Source organism: Nerophis ophidion, linkage group LG04 (genome assembly GCF_033978795.1).
Source record: "Nerophis ophidion isolate RoL-2023_Sa linkage group LG04, RoL_Noph_v1.0, whole genome shotgun sequence".
NCBI lineage: Eukaryota > Metazoa > Chordata > Actinopteri > Syngnathiformes > Syngnathidae > Nerophis > Nerophis ophidion.
Window position 1 is genome coordinate 16,442,691 of NC_084614.1, and position 25,991 is coordinate 16,468,681.

The 25,991-nt window shown below is 40.0% G+C and overlaps 1 protein-coding gene across 1 annotated transcript in view; it reads right to left on the reverse strand.

Moving 5' to 3' along the window:
- Positions 1-511: 511 nt before the first annotated feature.
- Positions 512-25,991, reverse strand: part of cica (capicua transcriptional repressor a) — a 118,131-nt gene continuing 92,651 nt past the window's right edge. The window contains 10 exon segments of the mRNA XM_061897285.1: positions 512-3,066; positions 8,503-8,631; positions 8,693-8,827; positions 8,890-9,041; positions 13,882-14,030; positions 19,414-19,550; positions 19,631-19,838; positions 23,011-23,167; positions 23,169-23,231; positions 23,303-23,457. Coding sequence (XP_061753269.1) covers positions 2,849-3,066; positions 8,503-8,631; positions 8,693-8,827; positions 8,890-9,041; positions 13,882-14,030; positions 19,414-19,550; positions 19,631-19,838; positions 23,011-23,167; positions 23,169-23,231; positions 23,303-23,457 — 1,503 coding nt within the window. The 3' untranslated portion in view covers positions 512-2,848.

Here is a 25,991-nt window from a genome sequence, read left to right on the forward strand (position 1 = left end):
GAAATTTGGGATAATGGTTGCACCCTATGATTTTCGTGAGGGGCACTGAAATTTGTGAGTCTCCTTGGAAAATCTGGAGGGGGTTAGCAAGTATGAGTATTAGCGGTGAATGCGGTGTTACAGCGACACCGCCGCTGTATAATACCGGCGGGCCAGCTCTAATGTTAATTTGATATTGCCTCAAGGGCCGAATGAAAATACACGGAGGGCCAAATTTGGCCCGGGGGCCAGAGTTTGACACCCATGCTGTATACCTTGAAAGTCCACTCTCCATTATAATTACATTACTTTATAAAACTACTGGTTGTGCTGCATTCTGCGGAGTTGTTTCCGTACAATATTTACAATCTAAAAGTTGTTTCTTTTTAAGTTTAGAGCTGCGTCACAAAACCAATTCAGCTTGTAAGCAGAGGCCCGACTGTATTATCAACGTAAAGGCAGACTTTTGGATCATTTCCTTTCTCCACCGCGACTTATTAAACAGTTAAAACAGGCACCACAAAGTCGGACATTGTGTTAGACCTTTAATATTTTCAATATTTAGTTCTTTTCTTGTCGTCATTTAGAAATATTGCACATGGTCGACATGCCTGCTTTATGAGATCGCGCTCACCTCACTTATTCTAAAATTCCTTCTGCGATGTAAGGACAAACTCCTTTTTAAGCACAATCATACCGTATACACGCATACGTGCGTGTGTGTGTGCGTGTGTGTGTATGCACATACGTCTGTGTGGGTGTTTGCACGCTTGCATGCTATTGCACATGCATGCAGATGGCAGCCCTGACCCCTTGGGGATGTGATAGTCTTCTTTTTACCTGTTTTGTCTTTATTTGATTAGCCTGAAGATATACTGCATGTCATACATATACTGTATATATACGTATATACATACATATATGTATGTATATATCCTGAATGGATAACAGTCAACATGGTGGACAAAATAGTCGCAGTGACTATAAAAATACTGTCTCTCGGGAGGTGCGTACAATGAAAAATAGACTATTGTGACGACAGAACGAGTGGTTGTCGGCCATGTTTACGCACTACCTGCATGTGCCAAACCGTGCACGCGCACCCAAACACAGACCTAAATGTACACATATGCAAAAACGGTGAATATATATATGTATATATATATATATATATATATTTGTTTCACACATCCAACTGTTTACAGAGAAATAAAATACCCCTCATAATTATTATAATAAGAACTACCCCTAACTCTTCACCAAGGAGGCAAAAAGCCAAAAAGTGCTATTTAAAATGTGATTTTTAGTAAGATAGTCTTTTTTTTTTTGTAGCATCACATTCTGCTCATTCATTGACTGCACTGCATCTCATTACCTATGGCACTCAGCCTTGCTCCTCCCTCCTCAAAATTAAAAAAAAAAGACTAAACAAACCCACCCATTCCCAGAAAAAAAAAAAAAAAAAATGTCCTATTGCACCATTTGATGGGAAAGGATAAAGTGTCGAGAAGCGAGGGAAGAGGGGAGGGGTTCCAGAGACTGCCCTCCAGGGCTGGTCTAGGATCTGCTTTCCCTGAACGAACCCTGACCAGAACCATCCTGAGCTACATAGCGCTTGACCCGGGACCAGTGCTTAAGGGCACTCTCTAACAATGCTTGAGAGAGAGGGGATGGGAGGGGGGCGCGGCGGGGTCAAGGGTCATTTGATAACATGTGGAACAAAGTCTTTTCTGCTAAAACAATCTCTAAAAATAATACTTTCCTGATTTAACTTGCGGCGCTGCCGGCCACACAGATTGTGCAAACACCTGATTTCAACATTTTACAAAGAGACGACTTTTAAAATCATACGTGGGAGAGGGCTTGCGGATTACGTCCCCGCCTTGGTGAAGTCTTTTTTTGTGGTGATTTTTCCTTGACGTTACGCTGGAGAAGAAACACAAGCCACGAGAGAAAAACAGGCCACAGTAAAACTGGTTATTTCCACGGCAACGATAACGAGAAAGCAACATCGTATCCACTGAAGTGTGGTTACTATTTTTCTGTCTCTTGCCTGTGAGCCTGACATCTTGTTGTTGCATATGAACTTTTTTTCTTTTTTTTTTTTTGGATGCGTCCGTCCTCCGTCCAGTGTCAAACGTCTTCACTTAATCTCTTTTTGCGGCTTCGGACATGAAGCGTCGTCCCGCCCGTGAGGGTTCTGTCTTTTCCCACATGGCAACAACTGAAGGTGCAAAGATTGGTCACACAATTGTGTCTTCTCATTACAATCGCTAAAAGTGTGCCGGGCCCGGGGCCAGGTCACACCGGGGTCGCTCCGTGTGCGTGCGTGCGTGTGTGTGTGTGTGTGTGTGTGTGTGTGTGTGCTGTCTGTCTTGCAGCATCGAGGGGCTGTGGTATATCAGTGGAGGTCGTCGGGGTTGTGATTTGTGTTCCGGACCACTGTGCTGAGGAGTGGCGGGACCACGAGGTTAAGTCCATGGCAACTGAGGGATGGCTGGCAACAGCAAACTGCATCTGCATGATAAGTGACAAAGTGCCTTAAATGTGTGTGTGTGTTTGGTCCTTGGTGGCGGCTCCTGGGTGCTGCCAATCAAGAGTAACAGTCTGATTTGTTAAGTGTGTGCTAGAGATTACACCTGCACCGTGGTTCATGTGTGTGTGTGTGTGTATGTGTGTGTCACAGGGTTTGTGTCCAATGACAAACGACTGTGCAAATGTGCTGAGGGCAGACCTGGGTCAAAAAGTGAAAATATTCTGCAAAGATTGTCCATTTCTTCAGCCGTATGTTAGAGAACTCATTTTTGAATATTCCAGACCAGATCCCAAATAATCTTCCCTCCCCAGGTCGGATCGGATTATTCCCCTTCTATGAACCTTCGCTTTTTGGCTCCTCCAGGCCCCGGTCTTTGTCGTCCGGCTGCTCCTGCGCCTGGCAAGGGGCGGGGCCGGCCTCGGCGGAGGCGCCGGGTTCCAGGGTGGCGGTCTGCATGATCTTCTGTCGGACCTCGCGGATCTTCAGCTGCAGGCACACCTTGGAGGGGAAGGTGTCTGCGTAGCGCGCCTGGAAGGCAGCGGTGGCCTGAGCTGGAGGACAAGGAAGTGAGGCAAAGTCCTGAATCGGGCTGGGCCGATGAAACCATATCAACATAGAGTACAGGCCAAAAGTTTGGAAACGCCTTCTCATTCAATGGGTTTTCTTTATTTTCATGACTATTTACATCAGACCTGGGCAAAGCATGCGGCCACCGGACATTCCCAAATAATATTTTTAAATCGTTTAGATCAGGGGTCTCAAACTCCTTTTATGGAGAAAAATCTACTCCCAAGTGGGCCGGACTGGTAAAATCCCTGCACGATAACTTAAAAATAAAGACACCCTCAGATTGTTTTCTGTGTTTAAAAATAGAAGAAGCACATTCTGAAAATGTACAAATCATAATGTTGTTTTTTTTTACACTTACATGTTGCAGTTAATAGTATTCTATCTTTATTTGTCATTATTTATATTTTCTGAATGAATGATGTGATAATGTTCATCAGTCAACTCAATGGTGTTAATTTTCAATCTATCAAGATCAAAAAACATCAAAATCAAATTACAGTATGCCATGTATGCAGTTTGATCATTTTCCTCAATTGATGTATTAATATCATGTGGTTTATTTTGTACATATGTACCATCATCCAGAGATACAAAGAATTGCTATTGCAACATCCAGTAGACACATGTAGAAAAGCTGTTTCTTTCATTCAAAAATTTTGGGTTATTTTGTATACTTAGAAAACTCATCCCGCGGGCTGGATAAAACCTGTTCGCGGGCCTAATTTGGCCCGCGGGCCCCTGGTTTACATGGAAAGTGTAGCTGCCATTATGATGTGCAGTGATATTTTCTAATGACCGTAAGTAATGAACTATACTAAGTATTTCAATGCTTGAAATCTGCACTTTTGCATGATATTTTAGTGCAGGGGTCTCAGAGACGCGGCCCGGGGGCCAATTGCGGCCCGCGAGACGTTATTTTGCGGCACCCACCTTTATATGAAAGTTTAATGTTAGTGCGGCCCGCGAGTTTCATATGAATGGCGCTTGACAGCGTTGTGTTATTTGGGTCCAAAATGGCTCTTTCAACATTCGGGGTTGCCTACCTCTGCGTTAGTGGAAAAGCGGCAAATGAGTGTAAGCGACAGAGACGTTTCCATGGAGACAAGGTTTTTCATATGCGACTGGCTGCAGTCGCACTGCGACACCTGTCCGTCAGTAATAACAGTCCCAGATAACCTGGACCAATTCAAACCATTATTTGTTTTTTTTATTGTTTAATTTGCATTGCCTCACACGATGAACACTACATATATTTCTATATGACACCGTCACTTTTTTGCGCTCGCTATCCTGGTACTTTCCCGGCTATTAATCCGCCGACCGCCATGTTGCTGTAGGGACGGAAAGCGGAACGACACACATTGCGGAAATAACATTCTCCGTGCATCGGCTAAGTACAAATATATTCCACAACCCCAAACATGTCTTTTTCAAATCTTGCAGTGAAGAGAAAGGTTTGTGATGAGCAAAGACAATTCCGGGAAAAGTGGGGGATGCAATATTTCTTTGTTGAGCACAGGGGCACCCCGACGTGTCTTATTTGCACAGAAAAAATAAATAATAATAATAAATATTTTCTTGCGACCCAGCCTCTGCATCCAGTGCCCCCCAGGTAAATTGAGCTTGAGATCCCTGCTTAGTGACTAGTGTTGTCCTGATACCAATATTATTTTGATACTTTTCGGTACTTTGATACTTTTCTAATTAGAGGGGACCAGAAAAAAGTGCATTATTGGCTTTATTTTAACAAAAAATATTGCAGTGTGGCGGACCAGTACTTTTCAGAGGCGGTATGGTACCGAATAGGATTCATTAGTATCGCGGTACTATACTAATACCCGTATACCGTACCACCCTACTAGTTACTGTGGTAATCTGCATCACAGTAGGTCAGAAGAGGCACCAAGCAGTGTGGGTGGGGAGCGTTCCCACAGAGTGTTTCCAGAGCGGCCAGCCTGAAATGCGAGTGTCAGGGACAAACGTGGAAGGATATTTTTAATAACAAAGTTCAAAAGCTTAGTGATATATCAGATTGTAGGTGGGTTTATGTGTTACCCTTTGCGTTCATATATCAGGGTGTTTGTTGCATTTATCTTAATAATAAAATATGTTAATTGCGAGTGGGGGTGACGTTCATATATTCTCAATATTCAGGGTTTTATCTTTCATAGAAAACATTTAAATTCCGTTTCGTTTTTGAGGCGGTCTGTCATAACGTTTTTAGCATTAAATTATACTTTATTGTGAGATTTTGTTTTAGTTTTCCTAAAAATAGATATACCGGCCCCCGGACACATTTTTTGTCTCTAAATTTGGCCCCCGAGTCAAAATAATTGCCCAGGCCTGTTTACATTGTCGATTGTCACTGAAGGCATCAAAATTATGAATAAACACATGGAGTTATGTACTTAACACAAAAAGGTGAAATAACTGAAAATGTGTTGTATTCTAGTTTCTTCAAAATAGCCACCCTTTTGCTCTGATCACTTTTTCGCACACTCTTGGCATTCTCTCGATGAGCTTCAAGAGGTAGTCACCTGAAATGGTTTTCGCTTCGCAGGTGTGCTTGAAGCTCATCGAGAGAATGCCAAGAGTGTGCGAAAAAGTAATCAAAGGATGGCTATTTTGAAAAAAAAAACTCGGGAACCATAGAGCACTGTTTACTCTGTCGTCGTTTTGGCTTGTTATTAAATAGAAAGTAGATCCATCACCTCCTGTCGTGTTGGTTTGATATACAGTACTGCATAGCACTTTATTATTGTGTTCAATGTGTACACACCTTCACCAAAATACAAATTTTAGTCAAGGCTGTAACCTATTATTCATATTTACATTGTTTCTTATGGAGAACTTTTTGATATGCGAACCCTGTTCCCGAACCAATTGGGCTCGTAAATTGAGGTTCCATTGAATACAGAAACAACAGATAGAAATTAAAGTGCAGGACTGTATAATTATAAAATAAAATGCAAAATATAACAAATGTGCTGCTTTAAGATAGTAGTAATTTGGTCCAATAATATTTAAATAATGTCCTGATCACTAACGTCTACTCAGCTCTGCTGCACGATACAATCAGTGCAAAACAGAACAAATATCCCGATAGCAGGGTATTTCAATCAGGCCGACATACTGCATCTGTGTGTGGTTCGGCAGCTGCACGGCCGCAGAGAGAAAGATGCTCCAGAGGGTCGTAAAAACCGCCCAGAAGATCATCGGATGCTGCCTCCCCTCTCTGGCTGACCTGTGCAGCTCCCGCTATCTCAGGATAGCACAGAGCATCCTGAAAGACCCATTCCACCCCGAGCACTGCCACCTAGAACTGCTACCCTCGGACAGACGTTATAGGGTGCTAAAAGCGGGCACAAATAGACTAAAGAACTGTTTTTACTCAAGAGCCATAGTAGATATTAAACAGGCCATGAGTGAGCACAATGTGTCCGTCATGTCCTCATGTGTCATGTCTTTTTATTTTTCGGACTATAATGTGCAACAATGTTGTACGTATATATATATATATATATATATATATATATATATATATATATATATATTAGAGATGCGCGGATAGGCAATTATATAATCCGCAACCGCATCACTAAAGTCGTCATCCACCCGAACCAACATTTCATCAAAGCCACACGCACCCTCCACCCGCCCGCTGTTATATATCTAATATAGACGATGCAAGGCATTAGTGAGGTTAGAAAGTGTAACTCCCTCCAAATAGCATAGCACAGACACAATGGCTTTCTTGAACTGATTTATTTGAAGGCTTACTTTCCCTTCAAATTCACAGTGAAAACTGTAATAAATAAAGCACGTTACAAACGTAAAAATAATAACATGCACAGCATGTGGATCAAACATTTTACCAAGTAAAATACCAACAAATGACAAATACCTCGTTGGCCATACCCGGAAGCAGCTTCCTTACATCCGTCGACAGACCAAACGAGACACTTCAAAATAAAAGTATGCCCACATACTGTTTAAAAGAGTGCTGCTTGTTTTTCGTATGTGGGTAACACCATTTAACTATTTATAAATGGTTGATTTCTATAGGCTAGTAAGGTAAAGTGTTGTACTTGACAAGTTTGGGCTACCTTGCTTCTGCAGCCTTCATCAGGTGTCACGTGATGTTAGCGTGACTTTGTCTGTGACGTGATATATGGATTGTACCATCAAGAGTTGTCAGGTACAACACTTTACCTACTAGCCTATATAAATCAACCATTTATAAATACACCTCAGTAGGCAAAATGAACCTCTTCAACATAACATTTAACTATGTATAATGTAGCGGCTGGCTACGGGGTGTTAGCCAATGAGTTTGGCTGGGGGGCGGGACTTCCGGGAGAGATAGGGAAATGACGTTATCGACAGGAAGTGAGAGTTCGAGTTGTCCCTGGAAAAGCGTTAGAGACATGAGAGCTGTTGTGTGGTTGTATTACATCTTGTGCAATAAAGACAAGACAAACGAAGAAGTTTTATGAGCCTACATTCCTGGGATTATTACAATATATATTTCCGAATTGGTTCAACCGCCACCCGCCCGGATCTATTTAAAATCTATTTTTTCGTCATGTCACCCGCCCGACCCGCGGTTTATCCGCGGACTCCGCGGTTGTGACCGCAAACCGCGCATCTCTAACACATATGTATGGATATGTGTGTGTGTGTGTGTTTGTGTGTGTGTGTGTGTGTGTGTGTGTGTGTGTGTGTGTGCGTGTGTGTGTGTGTGTGTGTGTGTGTGTGTGTGCGTGTGTGTGTGTGTGTGTGTGTGTGTGTGTGTGTGTGTGGATATAAACGTATAAATAGATACATTTCTTCTTACTTATTTTTTTTACTATTTATATTACTAAATTATTATGTATGCACCTTCGGGGATCTGCTTCAAATTTGTTGTTCTATGAACATGTTCACTGTAATAATGATAATAAAACTCTATTCTATTCTAAATAATAATTACTGAATAACATAAAATATTTTCCATACTTAAGAGTAACAAACCATATTAAATGTTAAGCAGCCATAACTTCCTGACCGTAAATCTGCAAAAAATAGTTTGTGTTTACATATTCACACTTTGCACTATTTTGTTACACTTTATTAAGCATTTCCTACATATTCCTTATTTTTGCACTTTCATTTTAAGAAGTTAGTGTTAAGTATTCAACGAGATGTTTACAATTTTGTTTGCATTGTTTGAATGTTTTGACATGTCCTTTTCTTTCTGCTTTGATAGCTGATAAAGAACATTTGAAATAAAAATGTTTACATTTAAAACGTGTTTCTTCTGGTTCTTATTTCCAATATGTCATAAAAAATATCAATATTTACCCATATAAAACAATTACATTGTGATACAGTTTTCAGCCATATCACCTGAACAAGACTCAAGACAGTTTTCTCACCCGAGGGAAAGAATCCATGTTCCTGAAAGAGCTGCATGACAAGAGCCCGGCGCTGGTCCAGAGTTCTACGCAGGGACGAGAAGGGGACTCGGTCCAAGTCTCCCAGGAGATCATCTCCTTCTGTAGCTGCTGGGATTAAAGGGGATAAGCATCGTGGTTCAGTTCTCAGCCGTGATCCTTCGTGCCACACCTGCTCTGTCAAAGGTGAAGATGTCTCCCTCGCACTTGGCGGCGCTCTTCGGGGTGTTGGGCTCCGAGCTGCAGCTGGAGAGGCGGCGAGTCTTCCTCCTGGGTGAGACGGGATCATCCGCCGCCGGCTCCAGCTCTGGCGGGGCGTGGAAATCAGGGAACAACAACTTGCAATCGGGGAAAAGTGATTTGTCTTACCCGTGGAGTTGCGCCTTTTCCTGCGGTAGCTTCCAAGGATGGCTCGAGGGGACGTGGCCAGACTCTGCAGAGTGGGCGAGGGCAGCACCTCCTCCGGGTTAAACTCTGGAAGCTCAGCAATACGCTCCTCGAAGTACGACTCCGACAAGACCCTGCATGAAGAATTTTTAAGAGTACAGTTTTTTATTAGCCCTTGGGCCTAAAGTACAGGGCAAAATTCCTAAAAACACAAGAGTGCTCCTGTTGTATAGAAGAACTTGGACCACTGTAAACACTTTGGCAGTAGAGATGGGTACCAATCATCTTTGAATTGATACGGTTCCAATTCCCGGTACCTTTTTTATGTACTTTTGTGTGCCTTGATAAATGTTAACTCTTATTTTTTTATGTAACATTTAAAAATGAGTTGATTATGATAACTGTACTGTCCAGTTGTTACATTTTGTTTTCTGATTACATTTGAGTTTAATTTGCAATGCAGTCGCACTTCCAAGACATTAGATGGCAGTACTGTCTTTTAACCATAAGGCTGCAAGCACCAAAAAATATCTGTTTCCCAGCTGTGATCCATATGGGCCACAGCGGCACTCAGTTGTAATACACTTTTCCACCACTTGTGGCAGTAATGAAAATATCAAAAAAACGAATGAAGTCTGGTGATAAAAACGTAGAGAAGTTTTTTAAGCGCAAGAAATATGACAAAAGTGGTGACGCTGTATTTTCAATTGCGCTTCAATTATATTGACAGTTCTGTTAGGAAACGTGTTATTTAATATTAATATAGCTTTTTAATTTACTTGTTTTTTCTTAGCACCAAACAATTGTATATAAAAAATTACAAACATTTATTTCTGAGTCCCTAATTATGCAATATATTTAGTTTGTACTTATTTTTCTAATCAGCCTGACCTGAGCCTAAGATGTATGTGTTTAATAATAATCTTTGTGATCAACACATGGTTTCCTATCATTTGAGAAGATTGTGAACTGTAAGTAGGATAGTCATAGTTATAACCTGGTCAAGTCATTTAGTGTTAATATTTGAGTGGGCTCTGGACCTCTGTGTAGTGGAAAAGTTGGGCCCCGAGGTGACAAAGGTTAAGAAGTGAATTTTGTTTATATAGCGCTTTTCTCAAGTGACTCAAAGCACTTTACATAGTGAAACCCAATATCTAAGTTACATTTAAACCAGTGTGGGTGGCACTGGGAGCAGGTGGGTAAAGTGTCTTGCCCAAGAACACAACGGTAGTAACTAGGATGGCACACGCGGGAATCGAACCTGCAACCCTTAAGTTGCTGGCACGGCCACTCTACCAACCGAGCTATGCCGCCCCTCTATGTCAACCAGCTAGAACCCCTGGTATATGCTGTCAATGGTATGTTGTCTAACTAGGAAGTAGCGTTTTCCAAGGAATTGAATGTGTTATGTTAGGTATTGTGCTTGTAATCAAACACCAGCTGTTTGATTGTAGTTTCCATTACTACATTTGGAGATGTTTGGACCCCCCCTTGTACCCAGATCCTTTTATCCTACAGCTGTCTAAAATGAAAGGAGGTGACGAGAATTGAAGTTTATCAATATAGTCTACCAAAAAGGAGCAAATACAAACAATAGTATTATCAGCGCTGTGAGAAAAAGCAGAGAAATCTAAAAGGTAAAGGAATCTCTAAAATCGTCGCCCAACACTCATGCTTTTGTTCCGACTTGGCATTTTTCAAAATTGAAAGTTAACATGTGTGTGTGTGTGTGTGTGTGTGTAGTGAGTGCACACACATTCTCATCCACTCTCCCTCCAAGCTGGTACTTTATGACAGTGGTTCTCAATTTTTTTTCAGTGATGTACCCCTGTGAATTTTTTTTTATTAAAGTACCTCCTAATAAGAGCAAAGCATTTTTGGTTGAAAAAAAGAGATAAAGAAGTAAAATAAAGGACTATGTCATCAGTTTCTGATTTATTAAATTGTATAACAGTGTAAAATATTGCTCAACCCTCCCCTAGAGGGGGGGGGGGGGGGGGTTGCCCACATATGCGGTCCTCTCCAAGGTTTCGCATAGTCATCATTGTCACCGACGTCCCACTGGGTGTGAGTTTTCCTTGCCCTTATGTGGGCTCTACCGAAGATGTCGTTGTGGTTTGTGCAGCCCTTTGAGACATTAGTGATTTAGGGCTATATAAATAATCATTGCTTGATTGATTTATAGTGGTCTTTTTTTAACTATTTGGAAAAAAAGATATAAAAATAACTAAAAACTTGTTGAAAAATAAACAAGTGATTGAATTCTAAATACAGATTTCTACACATAGAAGTAATCATCAACTTAAAGTTCCCTTTTTGGGGATTGTACTAGAGATCCATATGGATTCATCAACTTAATTCTAAACATTTCTTCACAAAAAAATACATCTTTAACATCAATATTTATAGAACAATGTTCACAAAAAATCTAGCTGTCAACACTGAATATTGCATTGTTGCATTTCTTTTCACAGTTTATTTCGTTGAAGTATTATTCAATAAATATATAAAGGATTTTTGAGTTGTTGCTATTTTTAGAATATTTTTTAAAAATGTCATGTACCCCTTGGCATACCTTCAAGTACCCCCTGGGGTACACGTACCCCCATCTGAGAACCACTGTTTTATGACATCATTAATTAAATTTGTTGTGTGAGTGTCTAGGTTTCAAAACAGTGAGATCATCATGAGTGATCCTTTCTATCAGAACAAAAACCAATTCTCAGGCATTTTATCTGCATACAGATGGAAAATATTCCTCAAACAGTTGTGTTGAATTTGCCATGTAAAATTGTTAATGCTAATAGTAGCCAGTCTATGACGTGCTAGCATCAAGCTAGCACTTCTTTGGAAGAGTCAAATAAATAAATAAATAAATGGGTTGTACTTGTATAGCGCTTTTCTACCTTCAAGGTACTCAAAGCGCTTTGACACTACTTCCACATTTACCCATTCACACACACATTCACACACTGATGGAGGGAGCTGCCATGCAAGGCGCCAACCAGCACCCATCAGGAGCAAGGGTGAAGTGTCTTGCTCAGGACACAACGGACGTGACGAGGTTGGTACTAGGTGGGAATTGAACCAGGGACGCCGGGTTGCGCACGGCCACTCTCCCCACTGCGCCATGCCGTCCCTCGAGCCTTACTTTAAGTTTGAGCGTTTTCCACCAAACATATTTGCTTCGTTGGTGTCGAAAATTGCAATATTACTTGGAAGGAGCTTGGCTGAGTCCGACCTAAGTGCTGCTTGAGTTGTTTCCATCAGCTGGTGTTTAGTCTGCAACCGTACGTAAGGGGATTACAAATGGATGTGATGTCGTGCAAAAAAAGGCATCAAAATATGGCAGCGTTTTTGAATTTACGTGAATCTAAAAAGGGAATTTGGTCAGGGCCTATAAAAGTCCCAAATTCTATATCCATCCCTAATTGGCATACCCTTCCATTGACGTTTTGACTTGGCTAGCAAACATAGAGCACTGGGGTCCAAACTTGTGATTGACATAATTGAGGCGTTCTTCAAGGCCCCCTTTAAAGGCCTACTGAAACCCACTACTAATGACCACGCAGTCTGATAGTTTATATATCAATGATGAAATATTAACATTGCAACACATGCCAATACGGCCAGGTTAGTTTACTAAATTACAATTTTAAATTTCCCGCGGAGTTTCTTGTTGAAAACGTCGTGGAATGATGACGCGTGCGTTTGACGTCACGGGTTGTAGCGCCCGAGCACACACACGGCTAAAAGTAGTCTCTTTCATCGCATAATTACACAGTAATTTGGACATCTGTGTTGCTGAATCTTTTGGAATTTGTTCAATTAATAATGGAGACTATAAAGAAGAATGCTGTTGGTGGAAAGCGGTGGGTTGCAGCTGTCTTTAGCACCGAAACACAGCCTGTGTTTCTTTGTTTGTTGTGAAGCTTTAACACAGAGCGGTCAAGCAAACATGTTTCTCTATGTCAACCAGCTAGTTTTTGAATGGGAAAATTGTGATATTAATTCGGCTCTTACCGGAGACTTCAGTGGATTATGGGACCTCATCCTGCACCTCAAAAAGTCAGCTGTGATCTTGGCTCCTCGGCTTCTCTGAGAGACACTAGCGTTCACCGCAGCAATCCGACTCTCAGGTATGACTTTACAATCTCACTAAAACACTATTAAAACAATAAGCAGATAAGGGATCTTCCAGAATTATCCTAGTAAATGTGTCTAATTATATCTGAAACGCCGCCTGCCGCCGCCTGGAGCCGTCGCCTTTTCTTTTTTGGTAGTACTTCACTCTAAACGTCCTCATCCACGAATCTTTCATCCTCGCTCAAATTAATGGGGAAATTGTCACTTTCTCAGTCCGAATAGCTCTAGCTACTGCTGGCTATGATTATAAACAATGTTCAGATGTGAGGAGCCCTCACACCGGTGACGTCACGCGCACATCGTCTGCTGCTTCCGGTACAGGCAAGGCTTTTTTATTAGCGACCAAAAGTTGCGAACTTTATCGTCGATGTTCTCTATTAAATCCTTTCAGCAAAAATATGGCAATATCGCGAAATGATCAAGTATGACACATAGAATGGACCTGCTATCCCCTTTTAAATAAGAAAATCTCATCTCAGTAGGCCTTTAAAGTCCTCTCCTCATTTTACCCGTATTGTGATTTATGTAACTAAGGTCTTTCTGTAGCTTGTTTACTTCAGACGCAGTCAGTGGTCATTTCTTCAACTTCTTTAGTTATACTAGTGATGTTCCTCAAGGTTCCAATTTAGGTCAAATTCAAATAAGATTAATAATGACAGGAGAAGTCCCTTTGGATAAATGTTATGGAACATTTACAAAAATGTGAAATTACACTTATTCAGAAGATCTATTAGGTTTATGGACGCAAACTTAACATGAACTATTACTGATAACTTGTCTCTTATACATCTTCGAAAGTGCTGCGTATGGGATATGTTCCACACTCACTTGTCGTGAGAATCGGGTGTCTTTTTGAGGGGTGGTGGTCGGAACTTGATCCTCTTGGAGGACGACGAAGGCTCTCTTTCAGCGGGCGGCGGTGGAGGGGGGTGTAGTGCTGAACATGGAGGAGGAGGAGGAGGGGTATGACATGCAGCCTGCAGAGAGAAAACATTTAATTTGCTTACAGTTCCCACAGACAGGCTCCAAAAACACAACATTATATTTTTAAAGTCAATTATTATTGATGTCCGATAATGGCTTTTTTGCCGATATCCAATATTGTCCAACTCTTAATTGCCGATTCCGATATCAATCGATACCGATATATACAGTTGTGGACTTAACACATTATTATGCCTAATTTAGTTGTGATGCCCCGGTGGATGCATTAAACAATGTAAAAAGGTTTTCCAAAATAAATCAACTCAAGTTATGGGGAAAAAAATGCCAACATGGCACTGCCATATTTATTATTGAAGTCACAAAGCATTATTTTTTTTTAACATGCCTCAAAACAGCAGCTTGGAATTTGGGACAAGCTCTCCTTGAGAGAGCATGAGGATGTTGAGGTAGCGGGGTGTATAATGTAGCGTCCCGGAAGAGTTAGTGCTGCAAGGGATTGTGGGTATTTGTTTTGTTGTGTTTATGTTGTGTTACGGTGCAGATGTTCTCCCGAAATGTGTTTGTCATTCTTGTTTGGTGTGGGTTCATAGTGTGGCGCATAGTTGTAACACTGTTAAAGTTGTTTATACGGCCACCCTCAGTGTGACCTGTATGGCTGTTGACCATGTATGCATTGCATTCAGTAGTGTGTGTGAAAATCTGTAGATATTATGTGATTGGGCCGGCACGCAAAGGCAGTGCCTTTAAGGTTTATGACCCTTTGTAGCTCCCCCTACGTCTGTGTACCACTCCGTACAGCTGCGTTTGAAAAAGTCATACATTTTACTTTTTGAAACCGATACCGATAATTTCCGATATTCGATTTTAAAGCATTTATCGGCCGATATTATCGGCAGTCTGATATTATCGGACATCTCTACCAATTATTATTATTTATTGGTAATGATAGCTAAATCATGCCTTGGTGAGTGTACTGCACACTCAATTCCTGTATTGACACTGCATTGATACCATGTCAATACGTATGACCTGCAAATGAAATTGCTAGTTTGCAAATATAATTGTTTATAGTTTTTTTGTAAACACATAACTGCGGTGAAAGTAATATGAAACATGCCACTCTGTTAAATGGTCCAAATAATAAACAGGAAAAAAGAACATTTAACTAATTTGGCAGAAAAAATAAATAAAAAATTATCATACTTTGACATTTTTCTTAGTTCCAATTAGATCGATGAAAAACGCTATTACTATGACTTCGTTTGGAACTGTCACAGTTTGGCGCTTCACAGTCCAATGACACAGCAGCTCTATCGCTCTCTCTTTTTTTTTTTGTTAAAGTAACACACAATCACTTCTTGTGTTTCAAAAGGCATCAATACTTATAAGAATGGGTGGTAAAAAAAATTAATTCACATCCGAATCCCATTTGTCATTAATTCTGATTGTAAACGATACATAATTTTCACCCAAAAGTATATACCGGTATATCTATATACAGTATATTTTGCCTGGACATCGGGGGTGGTGGTACGCCAGGATTAGCAGACTAGGGTGGGGATTCCTCTATTCAAAAAGGGGAACCGGAGGGCTTGCACGTGCACACATAGGGCCTATGGGTGCTTGAGTCCCTGCCCTTTTTTGCCTCGTCTTAAAAAGAGCCCTCTGCCTGTGTTTTTTTTCCTTTTAAACAACATTCATAAATTCCTGTAAGGGATGTAAAAAAACAAAACAAAACAAAAAAACAGCGGTACAAAAACTCCACGTTTTCTTGTAATACCGGGTTGTTTGAGCCTGCGCTTACGCCAGAAAAAGAGAGAGAGAGGGCGAGTGAGTGAGTGAGAGAGAGAGAGAGGAGAGAGAGCCAACTGCGGCCTGAGGTGACGTGACAGTGGAGCAACTTGAACCTGTGAGTTATGGTCTAGTTGCCGTCCACTTATTCAGCATCTAATATGGGTCATATTTCAGAAAAATGCTGTATTATTCTATTATTCAATGTGTCAGCTTCTGTTTTTGCAGGATGTCGGAGCACAGCGCATCAATTGAGCACGGCACATCAATTCCGCACAGAGCAGAGCGGATCGTGCGGGACAGGAAGTAGTGTACAAAATACAAAATAAAACACCGGGTTAATTTTCAAAATAAAATGCACTGTGTTTACGGCGGATCACATTTCTCTTACAGCAGAGGTTTAGATATAAAGTTGTATTGCGTTTCAGTTGTTTAGTCCGAGCATTAAGTGAGAAAGACCATAAGTTACAACTTGATGGTGTTTTCATCAAGTTAAGGGAAGAAGGACAGATTTTCACATTGAAGTTTTTTCCATTTGGGTATTTATTTATTTTTTTTGAAGTCCATGTTGCACTGTTTAATGTTCAATATTAAATTGCTTATCTTTAACAATAAATAGCCTAATAATAAACCAGTGTTTTGTTGCTTTTCATGTCTTCCAAGCCTATGATAATGTGAATTAACTCATTATGACAATAATTTGTTGACACAAAAGAAATGGCAATCACTTTTACCTACAAAGGACACACAGCTAAGTAGTTAGCTTCCTATTAGCAAATTTAATTTTACATAAATTTACATATTGTGTAAAGGACCAAAAAAGAATTTCCTGCCCTTTTCTGACTTTGAGCCCCTGCCCCTCTTTAATCATGTGCACGTCCCTGCCGGAGGGTGTGTTCCAACTATCGTGGGATCATACTTCTCAGCCTTCCTGGTAAGGTCTGATCAGGTGTACTGGAGAGGAGGCTAAGCCGGATAGTCGAACCTCAGATTCAGGAGCAGCAGTGTGGTTTTCATCCTGGTCATTTAACTGTGGACCAGCTCTATAAGCAGGGTCCTTGAGGGGACCATGGGAGTTTGCCCAACCAGTCTACATGTGTTTAGTTGACTTGAAGAAGGCATTTGACCGTGTCCCTCGGGAAGTCCTGTGGAGAGTGCTCAGAGAGTATGGGGTATTGGACCGCCTGATTGTGGCGCTCTCTCTCCAAACAGCAGACAATGCTATTTGAAGAGTGCAGTAGTCCCCTTTAGACCACTAGTATAACTTAAGAAGTTGAAGAAATGACTACCATGAATTGATTAACGTGGACCCCGACTTAAACAAGTTGAAAAACTTATTCGGGTGTTACCATTTAGTGGTCATTTGTACGGAATATGTACTGTACTGTGCAATCTACTAATAAAAGTTTCAAGCAATCAATCAATACTGATGGCATCTGAAGTAAACAAGCTACAGCCACACCTTAGTGACGTACCGTATTTCCTTGAATTTCCGCCGGGGCGCTAGTTAATTTAAACCCCCTTCTCACTCCTGCGCTTACCAAAAGGCATGCGGTAAAAGTAACCATGCGCTAATTATTTTAAAACCTCTTCTCACGCCGGCGTTTACCAAAGGCATGTGGTGAATTGAGGCCTACGCTTATAAATTTGAGTGTGGTGTAGGGATATCATCATGAAAAGCACATTTAATAAAAAAAAAACGTTAATATACGGGAGCCTGTAAAAAACTGGGGGGATGCTCCAATCATTCACTATTTACCCAATAAATCTAGTCTAGAGAGAGTGAGAGGGGACGGCTTATATAGTTGAACAATTTACTATACACACCACATAAACATACAATAAACAGACGATAATAAACACACATTAATTACACTCATACACTCGTCCCCACTCACCCGCTACCTTCCCAACTCGTGCTGTCCACTTCCCTCGCTGCAATGTAGCCACGATAGCACACAACTAAACTATAATGTTCCACACTCGCTCTCCAAATAGTAAACAGTCACAGTCTCTTTAACAAACTTAACTAATACGTGACTAAACCTGCCGTTCGTGAAGTCACTGTGCAGCAAACAAACATATAACAAACAAGAAGAATGTTTTAATGTAGACACATAGAATCATCATACTGCTGTGATTATATGTATCAAGTGTTTATCCAAGGCTAAATCTCATATACAAAACATACAACATAAGGTGGCAAAAAATATTTTAATAATGAATAAAGCAAAATACGTCCTGGGCCGAAAATCACTTTATATTCTCTGCTCGCTAGTGTTACCATATCTGAGTTATTGTGCAGAAATATGGGGAAACAACTACAAATGTGCGCTACATTCGTTAACTGTGTTACAAAAAAGATCGATAAGAATAATACACAATGTTGGATATAGAAAACATACAAACCCTTTATTTATTGAGTCAAAAAATTAAAGCTCGATGACTTGATAAAATTGCAAACAGCTAAATTAATGAACAAAGTAAATTATAACCTGCTACCAAAGAATGTACAACAATTCTTCTCAACTAAAGAGGAGAAATATAACCTTAGAGGAATATCTAACTTAAAACATTTGTATGCCCGTACAACACTTAAAACTTTTAGCATATCAGTATGTGGAATTAAATTATGGAATGGATTAAGTAAAGAAGTTCAACATTGTACTGATATGATCCAGTTTAAGAGGATGTTTAAATTAATAGTGCTTACAAAGAAGTATTATGAGAAACACTTTCAAACTTATTGAAAATAAGATATTCTTCATCTTAATAATATTAATGGATTAGATTTATATCGCGCTTTTCTATTGTTATATACTCAAAGCGCTCACAGAGAAGTGAGAACCCATCATTCATTCACACCTGGTGGTGGTAAGCTACATCTGTAGCCACAGCTGCCCTGGGGTAGACTGACGGAAGTGTGGCTGCCAGTTTGTGCCTACGGCCCCTCCGACCACCACCAATCATTCAATCATCATTCATTCACCAGTGTGAGCGGCACCAGGGGCAAAGGCTGAAGTGCCCTGCCCAAAGACACAACGGCAGCGATTTGGATGTCAATAGGTGGGAAGCGAACGTGCAACCCTCAGGTTTCTGGCACGGCTGCTCTACCCACTACGCCATGCCGCCCCATCTTAGTATGTTAATAATGACTGAAATAATTAAGTACATGTTACAAAACTGCTGTGTGACTCAATCACAGATGTCATTTTGTTATTTTGATATTTTGCTGTAAAGAAGGTCAGTGAATTAATGTATATATTTGTGGGCGCTCTGAAGTGGAAAAGGGGTAGGATTAAATAAGCTTTGCTTCTTCCTACTCCTTTTCGGACATGATGTGTTGTGTATTGCGAAATGATGAAATTACCTGATGTATAATGTTGTATGTATGTCACGTTCGAAATAAACTAAGAAAAGAAAGGAAAGGCTAAGACAAAAATATGGAGATATATATCATACATCGTGACATGGCCTAAAAATATTGAGATATTTCTAAAAGGCCATATCGCCCAGCCCTGCGTGCAAGTACAGAATCTGTGTGTCAAAATGCATTTGGAAGATGAAAACAAGTACATGCCAATGTTTATCACTGCAGCGTAACAACAGTACAACTTGTCTCACCTCATTGCTGCTGTGCTCTTTTTTCTCCAACTCTCTGCCTCTTTTCTCCTCACAGTTCTCCTTCGTCCTCTCCTCATCCAGCCGCTCTTGTTTCTCTCCGCCATGTTCCTCCTCCTTGATGAATCGACCGGCGTCTTCTTTTTGGTCCGCCGATAAGAAGACGAAGATCATTAGCGTGACGTCATTCACAAAAGTGTGCCTGCTGGGTAAAATGTACCTGTGCAGGCGGCGGCAGAGCTGGGCGTGTGCCGGCTGTCTTCCTCCTCAGCGTCCGACTCTTTCTTCATGTCCACCTTCTGCTCTACCACCGGGGAAGGCTTTGGTCCGTCTTGGTCTGGGGCGTCGGCGGCAGAGGGCACTGTCGTCACGGCGACCACGCTGGGCACCAGCTGAGCAGTCGGAGCAGGGTAAATGGCGGTGAGAACCTGGCGAGGAACGTATTGGATCTCATATTAGATTGTACCCAGTAGGGTTGTCACGTACCAGTAGTCGATACTGATTAGGGCTGGGCGATAAAACATTACCAATTTTCAGTGGCCTAGTGGTTAGAGTGTCCGCCCTGAGATCGGTAGGTTGTGAGTTCAAACCCCCGGCTGAGTCATACTAAAGACTATTAAATAGGGACCCATTACCTCCCTGCTTGGCACTCAGCATCAAGGGTTGGAATTGGGGGTTAAATCACCAAAATGATTATCGGGCGCGGCCACCGCTGCTGCTCACTGCTCCGCTCACCTCCCAGGGCGTGATCAAGGGTGATGGGTCAAATGCAGAGAATATTTTTGCCACACCTAGTGTGTGTGTGACAATCATTGGCACTTTAATATCGTAAAAGACACGGTATCGGTATCAATAAAAAGTCCATCCATCCATCTATTTACTACCGCTTGTCTCTTTTGGGGTCGCTGGAGCCCATCTCAGCTACATTCGGGCGGTAGGCGGGGTACACCTTGGACAAGTCGCCACCTCATCGCAGTCAATAAAAAAATGCGTTGAATAAAACATTCTATTTTTTTTCTTCATCATTGGATGAAACCTCAAGTTGCAAAGCAAGGTCGGTTGCATGAACAAAGGAATTTGCTCTCTGGTAACTGAGCAATTAAGGAAGTAATCACTGATAACAGCCAATCAGGTAAAAGTATTAACTATCAAGTTGGATTGTGCCATCTTGTGGCCTCACGATTGATTTTATGCATGAAGTGAGAAGAGAAAGTAAAAATTAAGAAATTGTAAACAAGAGGAAAAGACAGCTCAACAGTATGGCAGTTTTTTTTTGTTTTTTTTTTTCAAAGAGACTGTAGTCAGACAAATGTGGTCTGTAAATGATGCAAGGCGCTCATCCCCACCAAGACCACTAATACCACACAACCCTTTAGAGATGTGGTTCTCAACATTTTTTCAGTGATTACCCCCTGTGAAAACTTTTTTAATTCAAGTACCCCCTAATCAGAGCAAATCATTTTTGTTTGAAAAAAAGAGATAAAGGCTTCACGGTGACAGAGGGGTTAGTGCGTCTGCCTCACAATACGAAGATTCTGCAGTCTTGGGTTCAACCCCAGGCCCGGGATCTTTCTGTGTGGAGTTTGCATGTTCTCCCCGTGAATGCGTGGGTTCCCTCCAGGTACTCCGGCTTCCTCCCACTTCCAAAAACATGCACCTGGGGATAGGTTGATTGGCAACACTAAATTGACCCTAGTGTGTGAATGTGAGTGTGAATGTTGTCTGTCTATCTGTGTTGGCCCTGCGATGAGGTAGCGACTTGTCCAGGGTGTACCCCGCCTTCCGCCCGATTGTAGCTGAGATAGGCGCCAGCGCCTCCCGCGACCCCAAAAGGGAATAAGCGGTAGAAAATGGATGGATGGAAAAAGAGATAAAGAAGTAAAATACAGCACTATGTCATCAGTTTCTGATTTATTAAATTGTATAGCAGTGCAAAATATTGCTCATTTGTAGTGGTCTTTCTTGAACTATTTGGAAAAAAATATATAAAAATAACTAAAAACTTGTTGAAAAATAAACAAGTGATTCAATTCTAAATAAAGATTTCTACACATAGAAGTAATCCTCAACTTAAAGTGCCCTCTTTGGGGATTGTAATAGAGATCCATCTGGATTCATCAACTTAATTCTAAACATTTCTTCACAAAAAATAAATCTTTAACATCAATATTTATGGAACATGTCCACAAAAAATCTAGATGTCAACACTGAACATTGCATTGTTGCATTTCTTTTCGCAGTTTATGAACTTACATTTATATTTTGTTGAAGTATTATTCAAAAAATATATTTATAAAGGATTTTTGATTTGTTGCTGTTTTAAGAATATTTTTTTAAAATCTCACGTACCCCTTGGCAAACCTTCAAGTACCCCTAGGGGTACGTGTACCCCCATTTGAGAACCACTGCTTTAGAGCACAGTCGTGCAGGCAATACAATTGTAAAAAATAGTTCTCAGGTTTCTCTGTAGTTACATTTTCACACTTAAAGTAACAAAATAGTACAAAGTGACTTTGCACTATTTTGTTAATCATTAATTAGCTTTTCTTACATATTCCTTTTTTTGGCACCTTCATTTTAACAGCTTATTGTTAAGTGTTCGTATTTATTTATTTTTTTTTTTTACATAGTTTGAGTGTTTTCCATGCTTCTGTTGACATTTACTTTCCTTTCTGCCTTGATTGCTGAGGGGATTATAATAAAGATTAATTTTGAAACAGTTAAAAAAAAATGTAATATATTTTTCTTCTGGACCCTAATTTTGATAGACCATAAAAAAAACATTTAATAATTATCGATATCGACCAATATACAACACTTAAATCGTAATACCAGTTTCAGCCATATCGCCCAGCTCTAATACTGATACATGACACTGATTCCACAATTATTGATACTTAAAAAGCAAAAACTGTAAAATGTACTTCTATATTTACTGCTTTAATTAAAGTATCAGATGCCATGAGGTAACTTTACATTTAAAAAAATAACAGCAGTGTTCTATAACATCCTAACAATACTTTCAAAAAAAGTATATAAAATAAACCATATTGTTATTAATATTCTTTCAATATGGTGGTTGTGTGACATCGTCATGTCATTTATAATGAAATATGCTAATAAAAAAGATAAACCATTAATCTGAAGACAAATATTTGTGTTTATATTTATTATTATATCAACATTTTATTCAGCCTTTTCTAATTATATTATGCCTTTATGCTGTATTTTATTATATTTTTTGTCTTCTTATTACTCAAAAGTGCCAAAAGAAGTGGGTGCGTTCAGCAAATGGCCCCCGAGGCCACACTTTGCCTTCCTGGTGAAATAAGTAAAGCAGTGGTGTTTAAAGTATCTCTCAGCTGTCTTTTTACTACCACTTATAGAAGAGAAAGGTTGGCTTGCAGGCTTCCGGAGGTTTTCTGCATGCTGTGGTAATGCAAACTCCCTGGGCTTGTGGAAGCGGAGCCACATTCTCACTCAGGCGGTTAATACTTTAATGACCGCCTGTATTTGATTAACGAATATATGCATGATGCATGACACACCTCTTTCACTTTTAACATGTACTTCTACTGGCTAAATTTGGGTCCTCCTTACTTGATGACCAGCAGGGGCCGCCACCTTGGCCGTCGGGTTCTGGCAGGTGACAATTGGAGGCGGACCCACGACAGGCTGAACCAGACTCTGCCCGGCCGGCGTGATGGCAGTGAAGCCTAAAGTCGCCAGAGGAGATGCCAGGTAGGCAGAACCCGGTGGTGGGCGGGGCTTGCTGAGGCATCGCCGTGGTAACACCTGGGCTGGACTGAACGTAGGTAATCCTGGGAGGAGTTTGGCACTTTAAGTAAGATATCACGTAGAACCAATATGAAGTCTTTCAGGTGTTCCTGACCTGGTGGGCGGGGCGGTCAGAATAACGGTGTGTGGGGGTGCGGCGGCACAGGGAGTCATCACCGTCGCCATGGAAACAGGAAAGGGGCTCCCATGTTGCACGGCTGCGGTGTGAACGTTGGACTGGACCACAGGCAGAGGAGCAATCTGAATGATCTGTGCAGGACAACAAATTATCACCATTAATAATATTTTTATGATTTGGACATTATCTCGGACAAGGTTAATTTGTGGGTGTGTGTATATATATATATATATATATATATATATATATATACATATATATATATATACATATACACATATATATATATATATATATTTTATATATATATATAAATATATACATCCGTCTATCTATCTATCTATCTATCTATCTATCTATCTATATATATATATATATATATATATATATATATATACACACCAAAAAGTTCTATTTTGGTTTCATCTGACCACATGACATTATCCCAATCCTCTGCTGTATCATCCATGTATCCATTTTGGTGAAAACTCACCTCGTCGTGTTTGGAGGAAGAGGAGTACTGAGTTGCATCCCAAGAACACCATACCTACTGTGAAGCAAGGGGGTGGAAACATCATACTTTGGGGCTGTTTTTCTGCTAAGGGGACAGGACGACTGATCCGTGTTAAGGAAAGAATGAATGGGGCCATGTATCGTGAGATTTTGAGCCAAAACCTCCTTCCATCAGTGAGAGCTTTGAATGGTTGACCAAATACTTATTTCCCACCATAATTTACAAATAAATTATTTAAAATTCCTATAATGTGAATTCCTGGATTTTTTTTCACATTCTGTGTCCCACAGTTGAAGTGTACCTATGATGAAAATTACAGACCTCTGTCGTCATTTTAAGTGGGAGAAATCGGTGGCTGACTGAATACTTTTTTGCCCCACTGTATATATATACAGTATATATACAAACGTATACATATATACACATATACATACACATATATATACACACACACACACACACACACACACACACATACATATATATATATATATATATATATATATATATTCGGGGCCTATATATATATATATATATATATATATATATATATATATATATATATATATATTATATAATATATATAATAACATCATATATATATATATATATATATATATATATATATATATATATATATATATATATATATATAGGCCCCGAATTTTTACTTTTTAAGGTCAAGGCAAGTGTTGCCTTAAAGGAGGGCTCATATTTTAGGGCACCAAGGCAAGTAAGAAGGGCACTAAGGCAAACATTATTTTCTTTCGAGGCAGGTGAGATATGTACACAAATAAAATTGATAAAAAAAATAGTGTTAATGTATGAGATCTAGGGCTGCCAATTATTGCCAAAGTAAAAATTAAGATTATTGTTATCAATATTGAAATCATGATTACTGATTGTTCGGTAAAGCCGTTTTGGGGTGTGAACGTAATACCATCATGTCATTTGTAATGTCTAACAAAAAGATTATAGATAAACGTTATACATATATTCATAGACAAATATTAGTTTTTTTTATTCTTTAATAACATCAACTTGTCAGCTTTTTGTCATTACATGATGGCTTTATCTCTATTTTCACATTTTGATAGAGAGAGTTTTTATTTTTCTTTAAGTGATGTACATTTATATGTACATCTAGATGCTGTATCGGGACAGATCCATAAATATGTTGTATAGGAATTAACTGTATACAATAAAACATTAACATAATGCTGTGTCACATGAATGATTTTTGAAGTGACACTTTGATGACATAAAAATCCCACAATTAATGTAAAAACAAACTTGTGTTTAATTTTTGATATAAAAATAAAACACAAAGCAGTTTGGGTAATGAAGATGAAGTCTACCAAACAAGCTTCGTTCTTCTCTAGCGCCTCCCTAGTATTTCATTACAACAGTTTGGCCAACAAACAAACCTCTCTAGTGATCCCTTCACATTGAATAAAAAATATTCACAGCCAGCGTTTAAATCGATGAGATGACAAAATATTTTAGCCAAACAAGTTGTGACAACGTTCACGACACATTGCCTGCTGCAAAAATCAAATAGTTTTCTCCTTCGCTGTATACTTTTAGTGTGGGGACAAGTGCATCTGTCTCCAACATTGTCCACACCTGTCTCCATCTAAACACAGCAGTGCGCTCTTAAACACACAGCGGGAAGCGAGGGAAAATTACCTTAAACCAAGCGATTGGCTCCGTTTATTCCGAGGGGAAATCTCCGCCGCAAAGTCTGTGTCATTGGTCCGCCATGATTATCCAGCCAAACACCGCTAGTGCGCAAGCGCCTGACTTCGTCTTGCCAAAAATGCATTAATAAATGAAGTTTTTTCTGTAATTAAAACATTAAAACGGAATTACTAACCATCGAAAATTTTCATTATACTGTTTACTGTTACATCCTTCGTCTATTAACAAGTAAAAAGTCATGGGCAGTCAGGGCATGTTCTTGTCGCAAATCTTGGTAAATTTCTTGGGCATTACGGCAAAAGACGTGGGTGGTCGCGGCCCTGTCCTGGTTGCCGTGGTATATATATATATATATATATATATATATATATATATATATATATATATATACACACACACATATACAAATGATAAATGGGTTGTACTTGTATAGCGCTTTTCTACCTTCAA